The 23,791-nt window shown below is 36.9% G+C and overlaps 2 protein-coding genes across 4 annotated transcripts in view; both read right to left on the bottom strand.

Moving 5' to 3' along the window:
* Positions 1-16,298, bottom strand: part of C10H2orf74 (chromosome 10 C2orf74 homolog) — a 32,171-nt gene extending 15,873 nt beyond the window's left edge. The window contains exon 1 of the mRNA XM_038551361.1: positions 16,197-16,298. Coding sequence (XP_038407289.1) covers positions 16,197-16,201 — 5 coding nt within the window. The 5' untranslated portion in view covers positions 16,202-16,298. The remainder of the gene's footprint in view (positions 1-16,196) is intronic.
* A 4,651-nt stretch (positions 16,299-20,949) lies between these two features.
* Positions 20,950-23,791, bottom strand: part of KIAA1841 (uncharacterized protein KIAA1841 homolog) — a 54,359-nt gene continuing 51,517 nt past the window's right edge. For all 3 annotated transcript variants that reach the window (XM_038551355.1, XM_038551357.1, XM_038551356.1), the window contains one exon: positions 20,950-22,803. In XM_038551355.1, coding sequence (XP_038407283.1) covers positions 22,767-22,803 — 37 coding nt within the window. In that variant the 3' untranslated portion in view covers positions 20,950-22,766. The remainder of the gene's footprint in view (positions 22,804-23,791) is intronic.

Genomic DNA, 23,791 nt, shown 5'->3' with positions numbered 1-23,791 from the left:
CCCAGCCCCGCTTCCCTCACACACTCTCTCTCGTAAAAACAGAAAAAAAAAAAAAAAAAAAAAAAAGCATCCCTTGTTACTATTTTCAGAATCAATTGATTTCACAAGTAAGTATGTAATGGTGATCCATGTAAAGATGATATCAGAACAGGGCAGGCAGCAGGTCATGGCAACCAAGGACAGCATTGGTAAGGGTGGCAGGGGCCACCTAGTGGGGTCAGGGGATTGGCTCATACAGGGAATTAAGAAATAAGTAAATATGTTTCATGGTAGCCAGATTTATCACTGACTGGGAAGGAAGATATAAAAACAAAAAAGGAGATGGTAGCCAGATTTATCACTGACTGGGAAGGGAGATATAAAAACAAAAAAGGAGAAAATTAGAATGAATCTTGCAGTATTAAATTGGATTTGGAATTACCAATATGAATTAATAGTTTACAATATAGGTAGATAGTGATACAGATATAGAAGTTAAGATACGGGATCCCTGGGTGGCGCAGCGGTTTGGCGCCTGCCTTTGGCCCGGGGCGCGATCCTGGAGGCCTGGGATCGAATCCCACGTCGGGCTCCCTGCATGGAGCCTGCTTCTCCCTCTGCCTGTGTCTCTGCCTCTCTGTCTCTCTCTGTGTAACTATCATGAATAAATAAATAAAATCTTTAAAAAAAAAAAAAAAAAAAAAAAAGAAGTTAAGATACATACTTACACTTCCTAGCTCTGTCTACAGAGTGAGCCTGGAAGCAGAAACATCAAGGTACAAATGAACACATCTAGACTATGATATTGGTTTTTAAATACCTTTCTTCATTAAAAGGAACCAATGTTCCTTGAATAAATAGCTAATTCCAGAGGGGAACAGGGTAAATACAAGTTAAGCTTAGAACATCCTGTGCCAGGAAGTATGGAAGTCCTCAAAAACAAACAAAACAAAACAGAAAACAATGAGGCCCTGTCAAGAAGACATAGGATCTGGTTGAAGGGGTTCCCATTGGCCAAATCTGAGATAATTATAATATCATAATAATAGTTACACATTATAACCCATTTAATTAAATAGAATTTATGATATGAACAAGTGAATAAAGTACAGGGAGAAGAGACAGCTTTTTCTTACAGTAGAACAGAATTAGGAAGAAAAAACCCATTTGGCAATTATCATGGTAATAATTAATTCAAGAAAGAATCATCAATGGATTCTAATACCAGTAGATAAAAATCAGATGAGAATGAGATATTTTTATAGTTTCAAAGTATTTCCACATAAAATATTTATTAATTACAAAGATGAAAATAACTATGGAGATCATGAACTGAGCAGAAGGCAAGATGCTTAATGGACTGAGCCACCAACGCACCCCACCAGCCCAAGACTTTCATTAGTTTGTTTCCCTCTCTCATTTCTCACTGTAGCAGCTTTGTCCTTCTCTCTTGGTTCTCCTCACAATTGCAATATGGTTTCAGCAGCTCCAAGCATAATGTTCTGAGATTAAAGTATCCGATAGCTTCAAGGAAAAGAAGAGTATATCTCTTATTCATGCCTATTTTTATTTTATTCATTTGTTTACTTGTTAAGTAAACTCTCAGCGGGGCTTGAACTCATGACCCTGAGATCAAGAGTCACATGCTCTACTGACTCAGCCGGCCAGGCACCTCCATGCCTGTTTTCAAACATCAGAGAAAAATTTCCCAGAACCTCTACAACAGATATTTTCTCACTTCTCATTATCCATAATCGTGTGCCCATTCTTAAATAAACCACTGGTAAGGAAGATAAATCACCATTAGTTTAGACTCTACAAAACTCATCTTCTAGGACTAGTGAAGGGCCAGCTTTCCTTAAAAACGTTGGACTACTTAATACCTAAACAAAATTAGCAAAGAAGTTAGGGAATGGCTGCTGGGTAAGCAACCAAAATTATCTGCTATTATGCTTCTTAATAGAGTTGAATAATCTTTAAATATTTCTTTAAATATCTCTATTTTCAAGTATACAGGAAAGTTAAAAGAATATACACTATATATTATAATTTTATGAACTTGCTTCACAACATTCAGGTATTCAGGTATTTGATTTTTCTGGACCTAATTACAATAAGTTAAAACCTCCACTCAGTCCACTCACCCCTTTGATTCACATAAATCTCAGTGCTGGCTTCCCTGACATATAATTCATTTGTCTGGTCATTGGCCTGCTTCCCAAGCTCAGCATTCACTGAGATGTATGCACACCTCCATCTGATCATCAACCATGTGGTCCAGTAGAGACCACGGTCTAGTTTGAAGGGAATGGGAAACAGTGACAAGATGAAAATGTACTTCCCACGTACATTGACTCTAAACATTGAAAACAAAAACTCCAATGTTTACATTATTATGATTACGTAAACATTGTTCACTGAAGCTCCAAATACTTTTCTGTGATTGTACTTTCTTATCCCTCGTTCCAGTGCATAATTGAAAGATCTCCTTCATGTCTATCCTCTGGGGCCCTTGTGTTTTGGGTAACCACACTTTCCTTTTCCTTTATGAGTCTATTATATCCACAACTTCCTGAGAAAGTATGTGTGGGAGGTAAACTATGAGTCACGGACTGATTACACTCTGCTGTCACACTTGAAGTTTAACAATTATAGAATGCCAGGTTCATGCCATTTCTTTCTTTCTTTCTTTCTTTCTTTCTTTCTTTCTTTCTTTCTTTCTTTCTTTCTTTCTTTCCTTTCTTTTCTTTCTTTCTCTCTTTCCTTCTTTTCTTCTTTCTTTCTTTCTTTCTTTCTTTCTTTCTTTCTTTCTTTCTTTCTTTCTTTCTTCTTTCTTTCTTCTCTTTCCTCCCCCCCCCCCCCGTTTTTTTAGAGATTTTATTTATTTATTTATTTATTCTTGAGAGACACAGAGAGAGGCAGAGACATAGGCAGGGAGAGAAGCAGGCTCCTTGCCGGGAGCATGATGCGGAACTTGATCCCAGGACCCTGGGATGACAACCTGAGCCAAAGGCAGACACAACCACTGATCGACCCAGATGCCCCCATCCCTATATTTTGAATTTAAAATTTAACCTGATTCTTTTTCTTTTGTGGAGGTTTCTAGGATCTTCTCTTTATCTATGGCAGTGTGAATTTCACAATGATATATCGTTTTTGTTTCTTTGGCATCACTTTTGTTTTTTATTATAAAAAAACACAAGAGGTTTGTTTTTGAGAGAGAAAGAGAGAGAGAGAGAGGCAGATGGAGAGGGAGAGAGAATCCTAAGCAGACACCACTCCCAGTGCAGAGCCTGATGTGGGGTTCCATCTCATGACCCTAAGATCATGACTTGAGCTGAAATCAAGGGTTGGATGCTTAACTGACTGAGCCTCCCAGGTGCCCCAAAATGAAATTATTAATATAAGACAACTCAGAACCAGGGTGAGGTATCAAACTCATATGCTAAAATTCCAAAAGCAGAATACCATTAAATGTGAAACACATGATAAGACTGTCAATATATACATAGCACATACAGAGATCTGCCTGCAGTCACTGCTTAATCTTTAAATATATTTCACTGATACAAAAATATGCAATTAAATTTCTACTCTTCAAAAAAAATAAATTTCTACTCTTCAGTTGTCCTTTTCTTGATATATATTTAAGGAGTATTAAAGATATGAACAAAATGCATCAAAGTGAGAGTCTGCTAAGCACTCTCTGCTTTACTCTGAACAACTGTGCACTATACCTTGAGAAAAACTTGTAGCCCATTTCTAGCTAAGACTGTGGAAGACTCTTCTAATTCTTTTTCAGTCAATTTATTTTTTTAATAATTTGAGAGAAAAATACAAAAATAGCTCAGGAACCAAATCACATTTTTATAATATCAAGTTCATTATAAAAATGAGCTTCATTGTTGATTCTATAATACTTCAAAGAGTATATATATTATTCACATGTCCTTTTCTGAATGTTATCCATTTTTGCATTACAAGCTAAGGCTCCTTACTTATGATATTATTATATGTCCAAATCCAATTCTGAGGGCAGCAGAGCAAGTTGATGGCAAATATGTATTCCCAAGACTTAAGTCTTCACCAAACCTTTCACTAGCTTGGAATTCTATGGGTTGGGAGGGTAGGAGGGAATCAATTATAATTTTAAATCTCATCATCAGTGAGATTTTTTTTAAGCTGTTTTTTTTTGAAAAACCTAATAAAATATATTAACCTCTGACAAAATTTATTAAGAAAGAGAGAAGGCAATAGGGAATATTAATTAGAAATGAAAAGGATCCACGAATGGAGGAATAGGTGTGGCCATGTGATTGAGGTGAAAGCAATTCAATGTGAGCAAATGTCATGTGCTCTACAACCAGGCCTGTCCCATAAGAAATATCTCACATGTAGGGTACCTGGATGGTTCAGTGGTAGAGCATCTGCCTTTGGCTCAGGTTGTGACCCTGGGGTCCTGGAATCAAATCCCACATCTGGCTCCCCACAAGGAGCCTGCTTCTCCCTCTGCCTATGTCTCTGCCTGTCTCTGGGTCTTTCATGAATAAATAAATAAAATCTTTTAAAAAAATTAAAAAATAAATAAAACTAACAACAACAAAAAAGAATATCTCACATGTAAACCTCTGCTTTTTCACTTCTCTGGACTTGCAATAGATAAGCATTGGCTACTTAGAAGCCATGTTTTGAAGAGGGTAGAACCAGAAGATGATAAGAATGTGGGTCTTGAAATTACCAATAAAGGAAGCTACCTATCAACAAGAAACATCTATTTGGATTTTATTCAAATGAAAGGTAAACTTCTGTGTTTGAACAATTTTTGGGTTTGCAGTTAGCATTACCTTAAACTAGAAATTAGTAAATGATAAACATAGTATCTCAAATTAGTGGAGGAAAGATGTCTATTAGTACACGTGCTTATTATTATTTTTTTTAAAGTAGATTCATACCCTGCATGGAGTCCAAAGTTGGGCTTGAACTCATGACCCTGAGATCAGGACCTGAGCTGAGATCAGGAATCAGATGCTTAACCGACTGAGCCATGTAGGCGCCCCTCAATACTTGTGGTTATTGATACCATGGGTAACTGGGTAGTCATTTGAAAAGAAAACCGAAGTTAGATCTATACTTCATAAATTATACCATGATAACTTTTAAATGGATTAAGTCTTAGATGGGCAAAATAAAATCATGCAAGTTCTAGGAGAAAACACACGAGCATTTTTTATAGCTTTAAATATATAAAGTCTTTCTAAATATGACTCAAAATTTAAAATCATGAAAGATTAGATTGGTAAATTTGAGTAGCTTAACACAAAACTCTCTGATGGCCAAAAGACACCATATACCAAGTGAAAATACAAATGATAAATAGGTAAATTATTTGTAATTCATATTGGGCAAAAAGCTACTATCCTTACTACATAAAGAACTCTGAAATTGATAAGAAGACCCTAGCAATACAATGAAAAAATGGGCAAAAAATGTGGGCAGTCACTGCAAAATAAATAAGATATATGAAAGATGTTCAACTCCTCTAAAAGAAAAGAAATCTGAGCTAAAATTATACTGTGATACCATTTTTCACCTATTAGATTGTCAAAAATTCAAATGTTTGACAATACTCTGTGAGGCTATAATGAAAACAGGTATTTTAACACATTACTGATGAAACTGTTAGATGTACATTTGAAGAATAATTTGACAACAGCAAAGTATTAAACTTTTGACCCAGGGACTCTACTTTGAGAAAGTTATCCTGCAGATGTACTTGCATGTGAGCAAAGTGATGCATGCATTATAGCTATTCACTGCATATTATTTGTAACACGAGGTTGGAAACTACCCAAATGTGTATCAACAGAGGGCTGGTTAAATAAATTATGGTACATCTATTCAATGAGATGTGACACAATTGTTAAAAAGAATGAAGAAGCTCTCTATGAGCTCTATGGAAATGCCACAGTCTGGAATAAGATACTTATAATGCATATAAGCATAAAGGATTGTATCCTTCAGAATATAAAGAAATCCTACAACATCAATTTTTAAAAACTCAATAGAAAAATGGGCAAAGGATGTGGCACCTGGGTGGGTCAGTAGGTTAAGCATCAGACTCTTGATGTTGGCTCAGGTCATGATCTCAGGGTCATGAGATCAAGCCCCGTGTTGGGCTCTGCGCTGAGTGTGAAGCCTGCTTGAGATTCTCTCTCTCCCTCTCTCTCTGCCCCATCCCACTTGCATTGTCTCTCAGAAAAGAAGAGAGAGAGGGAAAAAAAGAAAAATGGGCAAAGTATATAACAGGCAATCTTCAAAAAAGGAAACAAAAATGGCCATAAAAATGTGAATGTATGCTCAATCTCAGTAATAATAGGGGCATAAAAATAAAAATAACAAGACAACATTTCATATTCTCACTGGGCTTGTAAAAACTAGTCTCTCAGTATTGTGGTAACAATTCACAAATATTCAGACCCTAATGTAGAAGTGGGAGATCTTTGAAGTTAGGTGTGGTCACAGATGGCTTATTTTGGCCAATTAAATGTGAGCAGAATTGATGTGTGTCACTTCTGTGCAGAAACTTCAGCAGCCAGAGTGTAAGCCCTTTAGTTCCCCCTGCCTCCTAGAAGCTTGTGTCAGGTTGGAGGCCCTGCCACCCATATCCCTGAGTGACTCTAAGGAATAGAGCTTCCCTACTGACCCACACTGTACTTGTAGCATGAGCAAGAAATAAGATTTGAATTAAGCCACTGAGATTCTGTGGTTGTTGGTTACTGTGGCACGATTTAGTTATCCTGACTGATATAGTCTTAATGCTTGGTGAGGAAATGGAACAAGAACTCTCCTATACTGCTGGTAGGAATGTACGCTGGCATAGCAACTGTGGAGAAAAGTTTAGAAATGTTAGTGGACACTAAGGTTATTTTCAGTTTTTCTTTTAAAATAATGCTGCAATTAAAACTTTCTTTTTGCGGGATCCCTGGGTGGTGCAGCGGTTTAGTGCCTGCCTTTGGCCCAGGGCGCGATCCTGGAGACCCAGGATCGAATCCCACGTCGAGCTCCCGGTGCATGGAGCCTGCTTCTCCCTCTGCCTGTGTCTCTGCCTCTCTCTCTCACTGTGTGCCTATCATAAATAAATTAAAAAAATTAAAAAAAAAAAAACTTTCTTTTTGCTATTAAAACTTTTGATCATTATCCTTGTGCACACATGAGTTGAAGAGTATGCATGTTGTCAACTTGACCAAGCTTTCTTTTTTTAAAAAAAATATTTATTTATTTATTTATTCATGATAGACAGAGAGAGAGAGAGAGAGAGAGAGAGAGAGAGTCAGGGACACAGGCAGAGGGAGAAGCAGGCTCCATGCACCGGGGAGCCCGATGTGGAACTCGATCCTGGGACTCCAGGATCGCGTCCTGGGCCAAAGGCAGGCGCCAAACCACTAAGCCACCCAGGGATCCCCTTGACCAAACTTTCTAAACTTTACTCAACACCAAGAATTAAGATCTTGTTCATATTACTTAAACATTTTCCCCCTCTCAATTTTTTAGAATTATTGTAGACTTCTAAATGCTTGTAGAACCTGCAGAATAAATATACAAGAGCATACCTATGAGATTAGGCAATTTTGGCACTGAAGAAGGGCATCAACTTTAAGCTTTATCTGAAAAGTAATATTCCTTGTTCTTTTTCTGTTTTTCTTCCTTTTTCTCATTTGCCTTCTAGGATTCCTTATGTACTTTACCTATAATTTCCCTTGTTAGTTATTTTTCCAATATTCTGTTTCCTTCTACAAACAATATACACATGAACACTTGGTAAGGAGGCAAAGTATAAAGTTTAATGTGCAATTTAATTTAAGCTATGGTTTCCTTGTACTTTTAGTGCCACCTTATGGCAGTGCTCTGGTGTCAGAATCTATACTTTCCTGATTTTTTTTTAATGCTTCCAAACACATTTGTGGCTGAGATTTACAGTGTTAGTCATTTTCACCTTAGGGCTCCTGGCTGGCTCAGTGAGTGGAACATGAGACTCTTGATTTTGGGGTTGTGAGTTTGAGCCCCACATTGGGTATAGAGATAAATATGAAATATTAAAAAATAAATAAAGTTAGATAGATAGATAGATAGATAGATAGATAGATAGATAGATAGATAGATAGATATCGTGTCATATAGTACGGTTTTCAAACCATCTGACAGTCTCTATGGTGACTCTAGGCCTACCTGCTCCAGAACCACTGTTAGAAAGTCTTTAACATTGATCCAACAGACAAAGCTAGATGTCATTTAACAAATATTCAGTTCCACTACTTATTACTTATTGGGAAAAAAGTCTACTTCTTCCATGACTATATGCCTACTTATGGTTAGAAGAATGAATACACTTTAGAATATATAAATAAATGCACTTTGGAGATCCCACCAAGAACTCCTGTTTGTTCCTGATGTAAAATAATTTTGACAGTTGCCTACATCTCTTGTTCAAGTTTTCTCTTAATTTTTATTTTATTTATTTACTTGTTTTTTTTTTTTTGTTTGTTTGTTTTTAAGGATTTTTTTATTTACTAGAGAGAGAGCAAGAGTGAACAAGTGGTAGGGGCAGAGAGTGAGGGAGAGAGACTCTCAAGCAGACTCCATGCTGAGCGTGGAATCTGATGCGGGGCTCACTCTCAGGACCCTGAGACCATGACCTGAACCAAGCTGAAACAAAGAGTTAGACATCCAATTAACTGTGCCACCCAGGTGCCCCTCTCTTAACTTTTAAATTCTCATAATTTTCATGATCAATACCTTTTGGTTGGCTTTTTTTATTTGGGAAAATATACTAACCACAGACCAGCATAGAGTCTAAAACAACCAACAGCTATACCTGCCATTCAAAATTAATAGATAGGGGGACACCTGCATGGCTCAACGGTCAAGCATCTGCCTTTGGCTCAGGGTGTGATCCTGGAGTCCCAGGATCAAGTCCCACATCAGGCTTTCTTCATGGAGCCACCTCCTCCCTCTGCCTGAGTCTCTGCCTCTCTCTCTATGTCTTTCATGAATGAATAAATAAAATATTGAAAAAATTAATAGATGGGAAGATGGCAGAGTAGGAGGACCCTAAGCTCACTTCATTAATGGGTACAACCGGATAACACTCACATAAGTGTAAATAACCCAGAAAGCAACCCAAAGTCTGGCAGAACAAATTCTACAACTAAAGGTAGAGAAGAGGCCACACCAAGAAGGTGGTGAGGGTGGAGATGTGGGGGGACCTAAATGAGTCACAGGAGGGAAGGAAAGTGCCCTGGGCATGAAGAAGGGAGAGAAACAGACCTTCACCTGGGGAAGACAAATGCCCACAACATTTGGCTTTGAAAACTAGAGGGGCCAAGTTTCTTGAGTTCTTACAACCAGTAGGGCATAAACCTGGAATTTAAAATATCAGTGTGCTCAGCAATGACAGAACAGAGGAAGCCAAGTTCCCACCCTTAAAGAGACAGCACAAGAAGCAGCCCATAGAGATATAGCATAGGAGCAGTAGTTTGAAAAATGCCTGGTGTATGTGGGAGGCAGAGCTATTTACAATAAATGAAAATGGAGTAAATAGTAGGCTAGTGGAAGCAGAAAAGCAAGTAAGTGACCTGGAGGGCAGGATAATGGAAAGTAATCAAGCTGAGCAGGTGAGGGAAAAAATTTGCAAAATGAGAATAGACTCGAGGAACTTAGTCACTCCATCAAGTGTAATAACATTCACATTATAAGGATCTCAGAAGAAAAAGAGAAAAGAGGACACAACATTTCTTTGAAGAAATAATAGCTGAAAACTTTGCTAATCTGCGGAAGGAAACAGATATCCACATCCAGGAAGCACAGAGATTCCTCAACAAAATCAACCCAAGGAGGTCCACACCAAGCCATATTGTTATTAAAATGGTAAAAGTAGTGATAGAAAGAGAGTTTTTAAAGAAAAAAAAAAAAAGACAATTGCATACATGGGAAATTCATAAGGCTATCAGTGGGATTTTCCATAGAAACTTTGCAAGCCAAAAGGAAGTGCCATGATATATTCAAAATGCTGAAAGGAAAAAAAAAATCTGAAGTCACAAGAACTCTATCCAGCAAGGCCATCATTCAGAATAGAAGGAGATAGAGTTTCACAGGCACACCAAAGCTAAAGGAGTTCATGACCACTAAACCAGCCCTGCAAGAAGTATTAAAAGGGACTGTTGGAGTGGAAAGGAAAAACCATAAGTGGGATGAGAAAAGTAGGAAGCACAGAAGCAATAAAAATATGTCTATAAAAATCAGTCAAGGAACTTACAAAATAAAAGGATGTAAAGTATGACATCATGTACATAAAACGTGGGGTGGAGAGGAGTAAAGAATGAGTTCAAACTTAAGCAACCATCCACTTAATATAGACTGCTATATCCAGAAGATGTTATGCACAAACCTAATGGTAGTCACACATCAAAAACCAGTCATAGATATGCCAAAAATAAAGAGAAAAGAATCCAAGTATATCACTAAAGAGAGCCAGTGAACTGTGAGAGAAGAGAGCAGGAGAAGAAGGATCAGAGAAAAAAACAAACAAACAAACAAACAAACAAAAAAACAACCACAAAACAAGTAACAAAAGGGCAAATACATACCTATTAATAATTATTATGAATGAAAATGGACTAAATGCTCCAATTAAAAGACATAAGGTGACAGAATAGATAAAAAAAAAAAAAACAAACAAACTAGCACACCCATTTGTATGCTGCCTACAAGAGACTTATTTCAGACCTAAATACACACGCAGATTGAGAGTGAGGGGATGAAGAAACATCTATCATGCAAATGGATGCATACAAAAGAAAGCCAGGGTAGCAATACTTACACTGGACAAAATACACTTTAAAATAGACTGTAACAAGGGACAAAGAAGGACACTATATAATAATAAACAGGACAATCAAACAAGAAGATATAATCATTGTAAATATTTATGCATCCAACATAGGAGTACCCAAATAATAAAACAGTTAATAACAACATAAATGAACTAATTGACAGTAATACAATAATAGTAGGGGAATTTAACACTCCACTTAACTCAATTAATAGATCATCCAAATGAGGTCAGTAAGGAAACAGTGGCTTTGAACTGGACTAGATGGACTTAACAGGTATAGCTAGAACATTCCATCCTAAAACAGCATAATACACATTCTTTTCAAGTTCATATGGAACATTCTCCAGAAGAGACCACATATTAGGCTACAAAACACATCTCAACAAATTCAAAAAGATCAAAGTCATACCATGCCTCTTTTCTGGCTACCACACCATGAAACTAGAAATCAACCACAAGAAAAAATTTCTGGAAAGAGCAAAAATACATGGAGGTTAGATAACAGCAACTAAACAATGAATGGCTCAACTAAGAAATAAAAAAACTATATCAAAAATTACATGGAGAGAAATGAAAATGAAAACACAATAGTCCAGGGGCACCTGGGTGGCTTAGTTGGTTAAGCATCTGCATTTGGCTCAGGCCATGATCCCAGGGTCCTGGAATCAAGCCCCACATCAGGCTCCCTGCTCATTCTCCTTATCCCACTGCCCATCCTTCCTGCTCATTCTCTCTCTCTTAAATAAATAAATAAAATCTAAGAAGAAGAGGCAGGAGAAGGAGAAGGAGAAGGAGAGGAGAAGGAGGAGAAGAAGAAGAAGAAGAACAAGTAGAAGACGAAGACGATTATGACACAATAGTCCAAAATCTTTGGGATGCAGCAAATGCAATTCTAAGAGGGAAAGTTGATAGCAATACAGGCCTACCTCAAAAGCAAGAAAAATCTTAAGTAAACAACCCAACCTTACACCTAAAGCTAGAAAAAGAAGAATGAACAAAACCCCAAACCAGCAGAAGGAAGATAATAATAAAGATTAGAACAGAAACCAGGAGCTGGATCTTTAAAAAGATCAACAAAATTGGGACATCTGTGTGGCTCAGTGGTTGAGCCTCTGCTTTTAGCTCAGGGAGTGATGCCTGGATCCGGGATGGAGTCCCGCATTGGGCAGCCTGTGAGGAGCCTGCTTCACCCTCTGCCTGTGTCTCTGCCTCTGTGTGTGTGTGTCTCTCATGAATAAACTAATAAATCTTTAAAAAAAACCAACAAAACTGATAAACTCTAGCCAGACTCATAAGAAGAGAGAGAGAGAAAGTACAGAGGACTCAAACAAAATCAGAGATGAAAGGGGAAATAACCTACACCATGGAAAAAGAAAGGATTACAAGAGAATATTATAAAAAATAATATGCCAACAAATTGGACAACCTACAAACATAGAACCTACCAAAACTGAAAACAGGAAGAAACAAATTTGAATAAAATGATTACCAGCAATGAAATTGAATCAGCGACTGAAAACCTCCTAATAGGGACACCTAGGTGGCTCAGATGGTTAAGCATCTGCCTTCAGTGCAGGTCATGATCTCCAGGTCCTGGGACTGGGCCCCATGATGGGCTCCCCACTCAGCGGGAAGTCTGCTTCTTCCTTTCCCTCTGCCTCTCCCCCCACTCATGCTCTCTCTCTGTCTCAAATGAATAAATAAAATCTTAAAAAAAAAAAAAAAAAACAACTCCTAACAAACTAAAGTCCAAGACCAGATGGCTTCACAAGTGAATTCTACCAAACACTTTTTAAAAAAAATTTTTATTTATTTATTTTAAAGATTTTATTCATTCATTCACAGAGACAGAGAGAGAGAGGGAGGCAGAGACACAGGCAGAGGGAGAAGCAGGCTCCATGCAGGGAGCCCAAGGTGGGACTTGATCCTGGGTCTCCAGGATCACACCCTGGGCTGCAGGCGGCTAAACTGCTGTGCCACTGAGGCTGCCCTTTTTTTATTTTTTAAAAAAGATTTTATTTATTTATTCATGAGAGACACACAGAGAGAGGCAGAGACATAGGCAGAGAAGCAGGCTCCATGCAGGGAGCCTGCTGTGGGATTTGGTCTAGGATCATGCCCTGGGCCGAAGGCAGGCGCTCAACTCCTGAGCCACCCAGGCATCCCTCTACCAAACATTTAAAGAAGAGTTAATATTTATTCTTCTCAAACTATTCCAAAAAATAGAAAAGGAAGGAAATTTTCCAATTTTATTTTATTAGACCAGCATTACTCTGATACCAAAACCAGATAAAGACTCTAAAGATAAAGAGAACTATAGGGTAATATCTCTGGTGAATATAGATGCAAAAACCCTCAACAAAATATTAGCAAGCCGAATCCAACAATACATTAAAAAAAATCATTCATCACGATCACCTGGAATTCCCCGATTGCAAATCAATCATTGCGATACATCAGATCAATAAGAGGAAGGATAAAAACCATTTGATCATTTTGATAGATGCAGAAAAAGGATTTGACAAAGTACAACATCCGTTCATGATGAAGTTCCTCAACAAACTAGGTTTAGAGGGAATATACCTCAACATAATAAAAGCCTTATATGAGAAACCCATAGCTAACATCATACTCAATGGGAGGGAGACAACTAAGGGCTTTCCCCTAAGGTCAGGAAAAAGACAAGGATGTCTACTCTCACCACTTATTCAATGCAGTATTGGAAGTCCTCACCACAGCAATCAAACAACAAAAAAATAAATTAAAGGCATCCAAATTGGTAAGGAAGAAGTAAAACTTTACTATTTGCAGATGACAGGATACTATACATAGAAAACACTAAAGACTCTAACAAAAAACTACTAGAACTTATACATGAATTCAGGAAGGTCCCAGGATACAAAATCAACATAGAGAAATTCATTGCATTTCTATACACTAATAATGACATAGCAGAAAGTGGAATTAAGAAAACAGTCCCATTTACAATTGCACCAAAAAGTCCCAGGATACAAAATCAACATAGAGAAATTCATTGCATTTCTATACACTAATAATGACATAGCAGAAAGTGGAATTAAGAAAACAGTCCCATTTACAATTGCACCAAAAATAATAAAATATCTAAGAATAAACTTAACAAAGAGGTGAAAGACCTGTACTCAGAAAACTATAAAGGAAGTTTATAGTCTTATAGTTATATTGATGAAAGAAGTTGAAGATAACACAGATATTCCATACTCATGCATTGGAAAAACAAATATTGTTAAAATGTCTGTAGTACCTAAAGCAATCTATAGAATTAAGGCAATCTTTATCAAAGTACCAACAGCATTTTTCTTAGAGGTGGAACAAACAATCCTAAAGTTTGTATGGAACCACAGAGACCTCAAATAGCCAAAGCAATCTTGAAAAAAGAAAAAAAAAAAACCACACAAATCTGGAGGTATCATAATTTCAGACTTCAAGTTATATTACAAAGCTGTAGTAATCAAAACAGTATGGTACTGGTACAACAACAGACCATAGATCAATGGAACAGAATAGAAAGCCCAAAAATAAACTCACAATCATATGGCCAATTAAACTTTGACAAAGGAGGCAAGAATATACGATGGGGAAAAAGCCAGTCTCTTCAACAAATGGTGTTGGGAAAACTGGACAGCTATATGCAACAGAATGAAACTGGAGCACTTTCTTACACCACACACAAAAATTAACTCAAAGTGGAGTAAGGATCTAATTGTGAGAACCAAAACCATAAAAATCCTAGAAAAGAGCACAGGTAGTAATTTCTCTGCCATGGGCTCTTATAACATCTTTCCAGACAGATCTCCTGAGGCAAGGGAAACAAAAGCAAAAACAAACTACTGGGACGATATCAAAACAAAAAGCTTCTGCATAGCAAAGTAAACAATCAATGAAACACAAAGACAACCTACTGAATGGAAGAAGATATTTGGAAATGATATATCTGACAGAGGCATAGTATCCAAAATATATAAAGAACATATACAACTCAACACCAAAAAAAATTAATTCTTTTGAAAATGGGCAAAAGACATGAACAGACATTTCCCCAAAGGAGACATACACATGGCCAAGAGACACATGAAACAATGTTCAACATCACTCACCATCAGGGAAGTGCAAATCAAAACCACAATGAGATATTACCTCATACCTGTCAGAACGGCTAAAATACAAAACACAACAAAAACAAGATTATATATTAACAACAATACTGGAATTAAAAAAAAAAAAGAATAGGGCAGCCGGGTGGCCCAGCGGTTTAGCGCTGCCTTCAGCCCAGGGCCTGATCCTGGAGACCCAGGATGGAGTCCCACATTGGGCTCCCTGCAGGGAGCCTACTTCTCCCTCTGCCTGTGTCTCTGCCTCTCTCTCTGTGTCTCTCATGGATAAATAAATAAAATCTTTTTTTTAAATAAATAAAATCTTAAATAAAATAAAATAAATTTTAAAAAAGAATAGATGGAAATTTATAATACTGAGGTTGTTTGGGCTCATCCTACAGCAATATGTTGATTAGAATCATAAGAAAAAAATGAGGATCCATGCTTACTCTGGCATTTTAAAATGTAAGAACGGTGCTTGAGACACTGGGCACCTACATCAAAGGGAACAAATAAAACAGAAATTGTTTATACTGGTGGGAAAAAGTTAAAAAACGTGAACACTGCCACGTTTGTTTCAAATATTTTATATATATATATATATATATACATGTAGATATATGTATATATGTATACATATAAAAAATAACTTATTAACAGAGCATAAGAGTTGGTTGTGGAGTCAAGACCAACAAAAAAAGGCAGTGAGAACATCTGACTGCTAAACTGTGGCAATGTTGGGAGTGCAATACAATTCAGAAAAGAGAGTTTGGCAGGGTCACGGAGGAGGTGAATTCTGAGCAGGGACTTGAAACAAGGGAAAAGTTCCCGTGGGAAGCAAAACACAAAAGAGCAATCTAGGTTGGGGAAAAACATGAACCAAGGTCAAAAAAGCAAGTACAATGTGCTTATTTCTAAAAGTCATGGGGCACCTGGGTGGCTCAGTGGTTGAGCATCTACCTTTGGCTCAGGTCATGATCCCAGGGTCCTGGGATCGAGTCTTGCGTTAGGCTCCCTGTGGGGAGCCTGCTTCTCCCTCTATGGCTCTGCCTCTGCGTCTCTCATGAATAAATAAAATCTTAAAAAATAAATAAATAAAAGTCCTTCATGTGACCTAATAATAATGCCTGGCATCTTTCAAGCACTTACTATATGTTAGGCCTCATTCTGCGTGCTTTACCTGTATATATTACCTCATTTAACACAGCAATACTGTCATCAAGAGCACCCTGTTCAGATCATTCTTTTCTGTTGCCCTTAGACAAGTTGCCATCTCTGGGTCTCAGTTTTTCCATCTGTAGAAAAAGCAAAAAATAGATTGTCCTGTGCATGGCTATATGCAGACGCACAAGAAGAGATTACGTAGAAAATGATATACCTAATTAGGATAAGTTGAAGGATAAATCATACTGTGTTTTTTGGTTTTGTTCATTTTGAGGTTTTTGTTTTGGTTTTTTGAGGAACTGCCAGACTGTTTTCCAAAGTGGCTACACCATTTTGAATTCTCATCAGCAGTCTATGAGCATACCAATTTCACCACATTTTCTGCAACATGTTACTTGGCTCCTTTTTGGGTATAGCCATTCTACTGAGTGTCAAGTGGAATCCCATTGTGGTTTTGATTTGATTTGCAATGCCCTGAGGGTTAATGATGTTGAGCATCTTTTCAAGTGCTATTGACTATTTGTTTATCTTCTTTGGAGAAACGTCTATTCAAATCTTTTATCATTTTAAAAACTGGTTGTCTTTTTAATGTTGAGTTGTAAATGTTCTTTGTATATTCTGGATATAAGTCCCTTATCAGACATATGATTCATAAATATTTTCTCCCATTCTATGGGCTTTTTACTTTCTTGATTGTATCCATTCAAGCACAAATGTTTTTAATTTTGAGTAAATGCAATTTGTCTATTTTTTCTTTTGTTGTTTGTGCTTTTAGTGTCTTATCTAAGTATCCATTGCCAAATCCAAGGTTATGAAGATTTGCTTGTGTGTTTTCTTACAAGTTTTATAGTTTTGGTTCTTACATCTAGATTTTTGATCCATTTTGAGTCAACTTTTTGTACTTGGTAGGAGGTAAGGATCCAACTTGATTCTTTTACATGAGGCTATCCACTTGTCCCAGCATCATTTGTAGAAAAGACTATTCCTTCCCAATTGAATGGTCTTGGCACTGCTGTTGAAATTAATTTGCCACAGACACGTGAGTTTATTTCTTGACTCTCAATTTTGTTCTGTTGTTCTGTCTCTCCTTATGATGGTATTACAATGTCTTGATTACCATAGCTTTGTAGTAAGGTTTAATAACATAAAATGTGGATCTTTTGGTTCTTTTTCAAAATTGTTTTGGCTGTTCTGGGTCTCTTGAGTTTCCACATGAATGGAAAGTGGAAATGAATGGAAAGAAATTAGCCTATCAACTTCTACAAAAAAGCCAACTGAGATCCTGATAGGAATTGTGGTAAATCTGTAGATCAATTATTAACATCTTAACAATATTAAGTCTTCTGATCCATGGACATAGATGTCTTTACATTTATTTAGCTCTTAATTTCTTTCAATGATATTTTATAGTTTACAGCATATATTTTTCCTTTAAAATTAAAAAAATTTACAAATTTATTCCTTTTTTTGCTACTGGAAAGGGAATTGTTTTTTTAATTTATTTTTCAGGTTTTTCACTGCCAGGGTATAGAAATGAATCTATTTTTGTATATTGATTTTATATCCTAAAATCTGGCTGAATTCAATCGTATGTTCTATTGGGTTTTTTTAGTGGATTTCTTAGGATTTTCTACATACAAGGTAATTTCTTTTGTGAATAGATGAAGTTTTACTTCCAATTTGGATGCATTTAATTCCATTTCCTGGCATGGCAGACAAATTGCAAATAAACAAAAAATCACCAAAATATCAAGTAATAATGTCAGATATGTTCAGAAATAAGCTATGATGATGTGATGAGAGTGACTTCAGTAACTACTTTAGATTGGGCACAATGTCTCCCGTGAGGAAATGACATGTAACCCAACACCTCAAATATAAGAGCCTTCTAGATAGTCGGAACAGCAAACATGAAGGCACTGAAAGGTGAGAATGAGCTTATTTTTTGGAGGACAGGTAGACAATGTGACAGGAATGTAGCAAGCAGGAGGTTAAAAGAGGTCGGGAGGCACCTAGGGGCTAGGCCATGTAAGACTTTGTAAACCTGAGCGATGGAGGTTGTATTTTAATCTAGGCTTGATCGGGTGTACTGCTGGAGTGTTGGGCAGGGAATGATGCAATCTAATCCACATTTCAAAATCACTATAGTTGCTTTGTGAATAACAGGTTAGAATGGAAGCCAGAGAATTACTTAGGGGGCTACTGTGGCACTTCACGTAAAATATGTTAATGACTTGATAATGGAGATGGAGAGAAGCAAACGGACATAGGGTATGTATGTGACTTCCTGTCAAATTGGATGTAGGGAGTGAAGGAGGGAGAATTAAGGAATAATTGCTGAATATCTGGTTTGTGCACTGGGGTGGGTGGTAGTGCCATTTATTGAACAAGATTGGGCTTGAACAAGCAGGGAGTTGGGAAATGGTGTTGAGGATATATGTCACAAGTCCCGTTTTGATATGTTAAGTTGGAGACACCAACTGGTATTCCAAATACAAATGCAAGTAGGCAGTTGGATAAATATGAATGGAACTATAGGCAGTGAGCTGTTTTCAGCCTGAAGGAGTTGCCAGTGAGGCAGGAGGCATTCCAGGAGTGTTTTAGGCAATCCAAGGTAATTACTGTTTCAAGAGGGTGTCGTAATGTGCTGACAGGCCCAGATTCCAGTCTGTGGGGTTACTTCATCTCTCTGAACTTTCTTCCCCACCTATAAAATGGAATAATACCTGATTTGGGTGTTTACCTGTGAGGCTAAAGGCTAAAAGACATAAACGAGAGCTAGCACCATCCTTAATATATATTCAACAAATAGAAACTATTCCTCTATACAGTTTGATAAGAAATGGCCTTGTTAGCCAAACTAGCTATATTTTCTCAAGAAAAGATAGATCTTGGAAGGAGGACTGCTCTAAGACCATCTGCAGCTCATACTTTCTCTCCTTCAGTCAACCTCTGAAAACAGTACAGGTCACTACCAATATCAGGAAGTAGTTTTCCTACCTACCTCTTCCCTCAAATGCTGTTAACTTTGTCTAAATAATGCCAAGAACTTTAATATATTTAAGTAACACTTGATGTCATAACAACCACGAAAGTATTAGGTGCCTCTTTTCTTTCTTGCACTAAATACACCCTCACACTCACACACATCATTCTTAGCAATTCAAATTATAAGAGGGATATAAAACTCTCATCCTAAAGAATTTGAGGCTATGTCCAAATACTAAAATAGCAATGCAACAATAATAATAGTTAACCTTTATGGAAGGCTTACTATTAGCCAGAAAGTACTTTCCTAATTGTTTCAGATCTATTAAGTCATTTAATCCTCTAACAATCCCATAAGGGTGGGAATATGATCACATCATCTTCCCCAATAGATTAGGTTTATTTTTTTTATATATTTTTTAAAGATTTTATTTATTTATTCATGAGAGACACAGAGAGAGAGAGAGGGGCAGAGACATAGGCAGAGGGAGAAGCAAGCTCCCTGCAGGGAGCCCAATGTGGGACCCAATCCTGGGAATCCAGGATCACACCCTGAGCTGAAGGCAGACACTCAACTGCTGAGCCACCCAGGTGTCCCAACAGATTAGATTTTTTTTTAAATTTTTATTTATTTATGATAGTCACAGAGAGAGAGAGAGAGGCGCAGAGACACAGGCAGAGGGAGAAGCAGGCTCCATGCACCGGGAGCCCGATGTGGGATTCGATCCCGGGTCTCCAGGATCACGCCCTGGGCCAAAGGCAGGCGCCAAACCGCTGCGCCACCCAGGGATCCCCAGATTAGCTTTAAATGAGAGTGGGAGAGCTAGCCTATTTAAAGTGAATTGCCTAGGTACCCTAGTACCTAGGAGGCACAAAAACATGAGATTCATAACTGTTGCTCAATGAATAGCTGAAGGATAGCTGAAGAATTAATCCCAGGTATTAGATGTAAAAGGTAATTTTTTGTTTTTATATTAAAATTTGCCCTTAGCAGATTAGTTGAACAGGGCTTTGTCTCAGCTTCCAAAGCAATTAGTGCATCTCACGGTATCTGGCTGAATGTTCTGAAGAGGTAAAATTACACACCATGATGCAATAGTATGGAATAAGCTCCTGCTACCAGATGATCTTTTCTGCAATATTTTATCCCTGAAGTATTTGGCTGAATCTTTATCAGGATAACCTCATTAATTTTTTTTTTTTTTTTAGGATAACCTCATTTAAAACAGTTTTAAGGGAGGCCTGTGTGGCTCAGCGGTTAAGTGTCTGCATCCAGCTCAGGTCATGATCCTGGAGTACAGGGATCGAGTTCCACATTGGGTTTCCTGCATGGAGTCTGCTTCTCCCTCTGCCTGTGTCTCTGCCTCTCTCTCTGTTTCTCATGAATAAATAAATCTTAAAAAAAAATAAAAAATGTCTTAAAATTTATAAAGTATACCTCGTAATGGAGCTCATTTTTTTCACGAAAGCATGTGCTTGGGGCACCTGAGTGACTCAGTGGCTTAAGCATCTGCCTGTGGCTCAGGTCATGATCCCGGGGTCCTGGGATCCAGCCCTGTGACGGGCTCCTGCTCAGGAGGAGGCCTGCTTCTCCCTCTCATCCCCACTGGTGCTTTCTCTTGCTATTGCTGTCACTGTATGTCTCTCTCAAATAAATAAAATCTGAAGAAAAAAAAAAAAGAAGAAAAAAGATACTTAAGAAAAAAAGAAGAAAAGAAAACCTGTGTTCTAAAGCTCACCTAGACTTTTTCTGAGAGGATGGAATGATTCAGATCAAGGAATTTTTCAAACAACTTTTGTCATTAACATTTTATTTCAATTAAAGAAATGTGAATTCAGAATTAATGTAAGGTAAAAACCTTTCCAAAGTATTTGGCAAAGGAAATACTATTAAGAGTTTGCTTAAAATGTTTTTGGTACCTGTGCTATATATTACAGACATTAACAAAATAAAAAGCATATTCTGAAGAAAATCAAATTCTGAGAAATTCTGGTTTGTAAAAATCAATTCACTGGTACAGTCCTCCTAGGGGAGAAGCAATTTGTCTTTTTATCATCAGTTAAAAATCTAAGGAGCATACGTCCTCTTCTAGTTGTGACCATTACCACACTCTACAACATGTACAAGCCTAAATCCTTTTAGCCAGAGAATACAGTAAAAGAAACAGGATTCTGGTATTTAACAGAACTTACAGATCATGTACTATAAAACATTTTCTTTTGAAAATAAAAATTTTATAATCTATTTTAAAAATATCAAACAATTGAAAAATATCTAAACTGGAACAAAATTTGCAAACAGAAGTTCAAAAAATTTGGAAAAGCCATACACATAACATTAAATAACATCAAACTTCATTTATCTTTTTTTAAAGCTTCATTTATCAACTAAAACAACTCAAAATGATTTCTGTGTGTTGAGTTTAACACTTCAATGTTTCAGTAGAAACTGCCATTCTGTTACACATTATCAAAGTCCATTTCCTAAATAATTTGAAGAAATTCCAATTATAAGACAAATGAAGACTGAAAATAGAAACAGTGCATCTTAAAGGTTTTCAGAAGCCTACGTACAAGTAATTTCCAAACACATAATTTTTTTATATACTTATGGTTTGGAACAGATTTTCCCTGAGCACTCTTTCCGCTTGGTTAGAAAAATTAAAACATGATCTATAAAATAGAATTTAGTTTGATTTCTACTGAATGTATGCCATTTTTCACCCATCATATGTATTTGGGAATGTTTCCTTCTAGACATTGCTAAAGTAATAAGTAACTATAACTGTTTGAGGGGCTATTTGAATGGCTTTAGAAATATGGTTAAGTTTTAGAGCCCTGAGAACTGCACAGTGGGTGTTTCATACAACCAAAATGCTTTACTATCCTAAAACTATAACAATTATGTTAACAAATTCAGAATGGCACTAGTGTCACAGAAGAAGACGTAATCAGTAATTTCTGCTCAGATAACCGATAGATAAATCGAAAGAAAAACAAGTTGGATTAACATTGTGCTTTCTATGGAATAATGCTGAAAAAATTAACCCTCCTGCCCAACACAGGAAATACCTCACACCTTGAAACTTTATTTAACGCAGTCTTGAGATCTGTCACTCCTTAATATTCATGCAAACTTAAAATCAGCATCGATGGGAGTTTCGTCACACAAGTTACAGTTTCCAATGCTATCCCAAGATTTACAGCCCAAAAGACATACTATAATCAGTGCACATGCACAGCTGTGTTCCCTTAAGTATTTAAGGTCTTAAAAAGTCTTAGCTACTTGAGAGTGTAGGCCTCTTCTCTTTCAAATAAATAAAGGGTAACAAATAAGAGGAGTCTTAACTATGCAGATTTGTAAGTACTAATTTTCTACATAGCCTAGCAACACGTTAAAGGAAAATCAGATTTAAGAAGTTTCATATTTACAATTAGATTTCAGAAGATCTAACTATACATTTCCCTCAGCATTATCATTTATGCGATTTGCAAGAATAATAAAGAACTTGAAACATTTAGAAGTCATTGTTCTGAAGATCTTCAAGAAGTGAGCAACTTCAGATATCCAGAGGTGTGTCTTCTCTCTTTTTAGTTATAGATAAGGTGCTTTATGCAGGACGCCCTGGACCAAAACGGCTTTTAGACCTAGATTTTTTTAAATAGAAAAGAAAGGTCAGAGGTGCTTCTTAAACAGTAGGAATTGGCTGCTGCTTTAGGTTACACCTTTGCTTTGACAGTATCAAAGTTTAATGAAACTTCATGTAGCCCCATGATCCATTTTTAAAAACTCTTGGAGTGAGACATATTTTGGAATTCAGATTTTTTGGGGGTAGGGGAGATAACATGGTACATATATCATATATCATGGATTGGAGCAGTACCGTATAATCACACACATTAATGCTTTTTTTTCAGTTTAACAAACGAACATTTATATTCAGTGAGATAAATAAAAACTATAAATAGCATTGCAGTAGCTTAGTTTGGGTTTGAGTTGCCACAAATTTATAAAAAAGTCTTGTTGGATTTCTGAGCTTTCTGGATTTCACAATTGCTGATAAGGCATTTGGCTATGTAGTATTAATGATCCAATCTCAATAACTGTTAATCTTTAAAAGAAAACTTGTGATGTAAAATGACAGACAATCCAGTAAGTTAATTTTATTAAGAGAAATAAGATAAAGAATAGGGAAGACTTAAATGTTTTAAATATATATTACCTATAAACAGTATAAAATTCTACGAATTCACAGGTCCAATAGAGCTTACATTCCTATCTGCCGCTAGCTTAAACAGGGCTGATTCAATAAACAGAAAACTTAAAAATACTATAATTTTGTGTTTACGACCTTTTTAAGCCTTAGTTTAAGTTAAAATCTGGTCCTGATTAGTATCCTGATGATCTAATCCTTGAAACAAAACAAACTCCCAATTTTGTACTACTAGTGTTCACATGATTTTTCCCTAAAAAAAACAAAATCACAGGGAGCCTGGGTAGCTCAGTTGCTTAAGCAGCTGACTCTTGGTTTCAGCTCAGGTCGTAATCTTGTGATCTCAGGGTCCTGGGATCGAGATCCACTTGGGGCTCCCTGCTCAATGAGAAGTCTGTGGGAGATTCTCTCTTGCTCCCTCC

This window comes from Canis lupus, chromosome 10, assembly GCF_011100685.1.
Source record: "Canis lupus familiaris isolate Mischka breed German Shepherd chromosome 10, alternate assembly UU_Cfam_GSD_1.0, whole genome shotgun sequence".
NCBI classification, from domain to species: Eukaryota; Metazoa; Chordata; class Mammalia; order Carnivora; family Canidae; genus Canis; species Canis lupus.
Note: the sequence above shows the minus strand (reverse complement) of the source record. Positions and strands in the feature narration are given on the sequence as shown.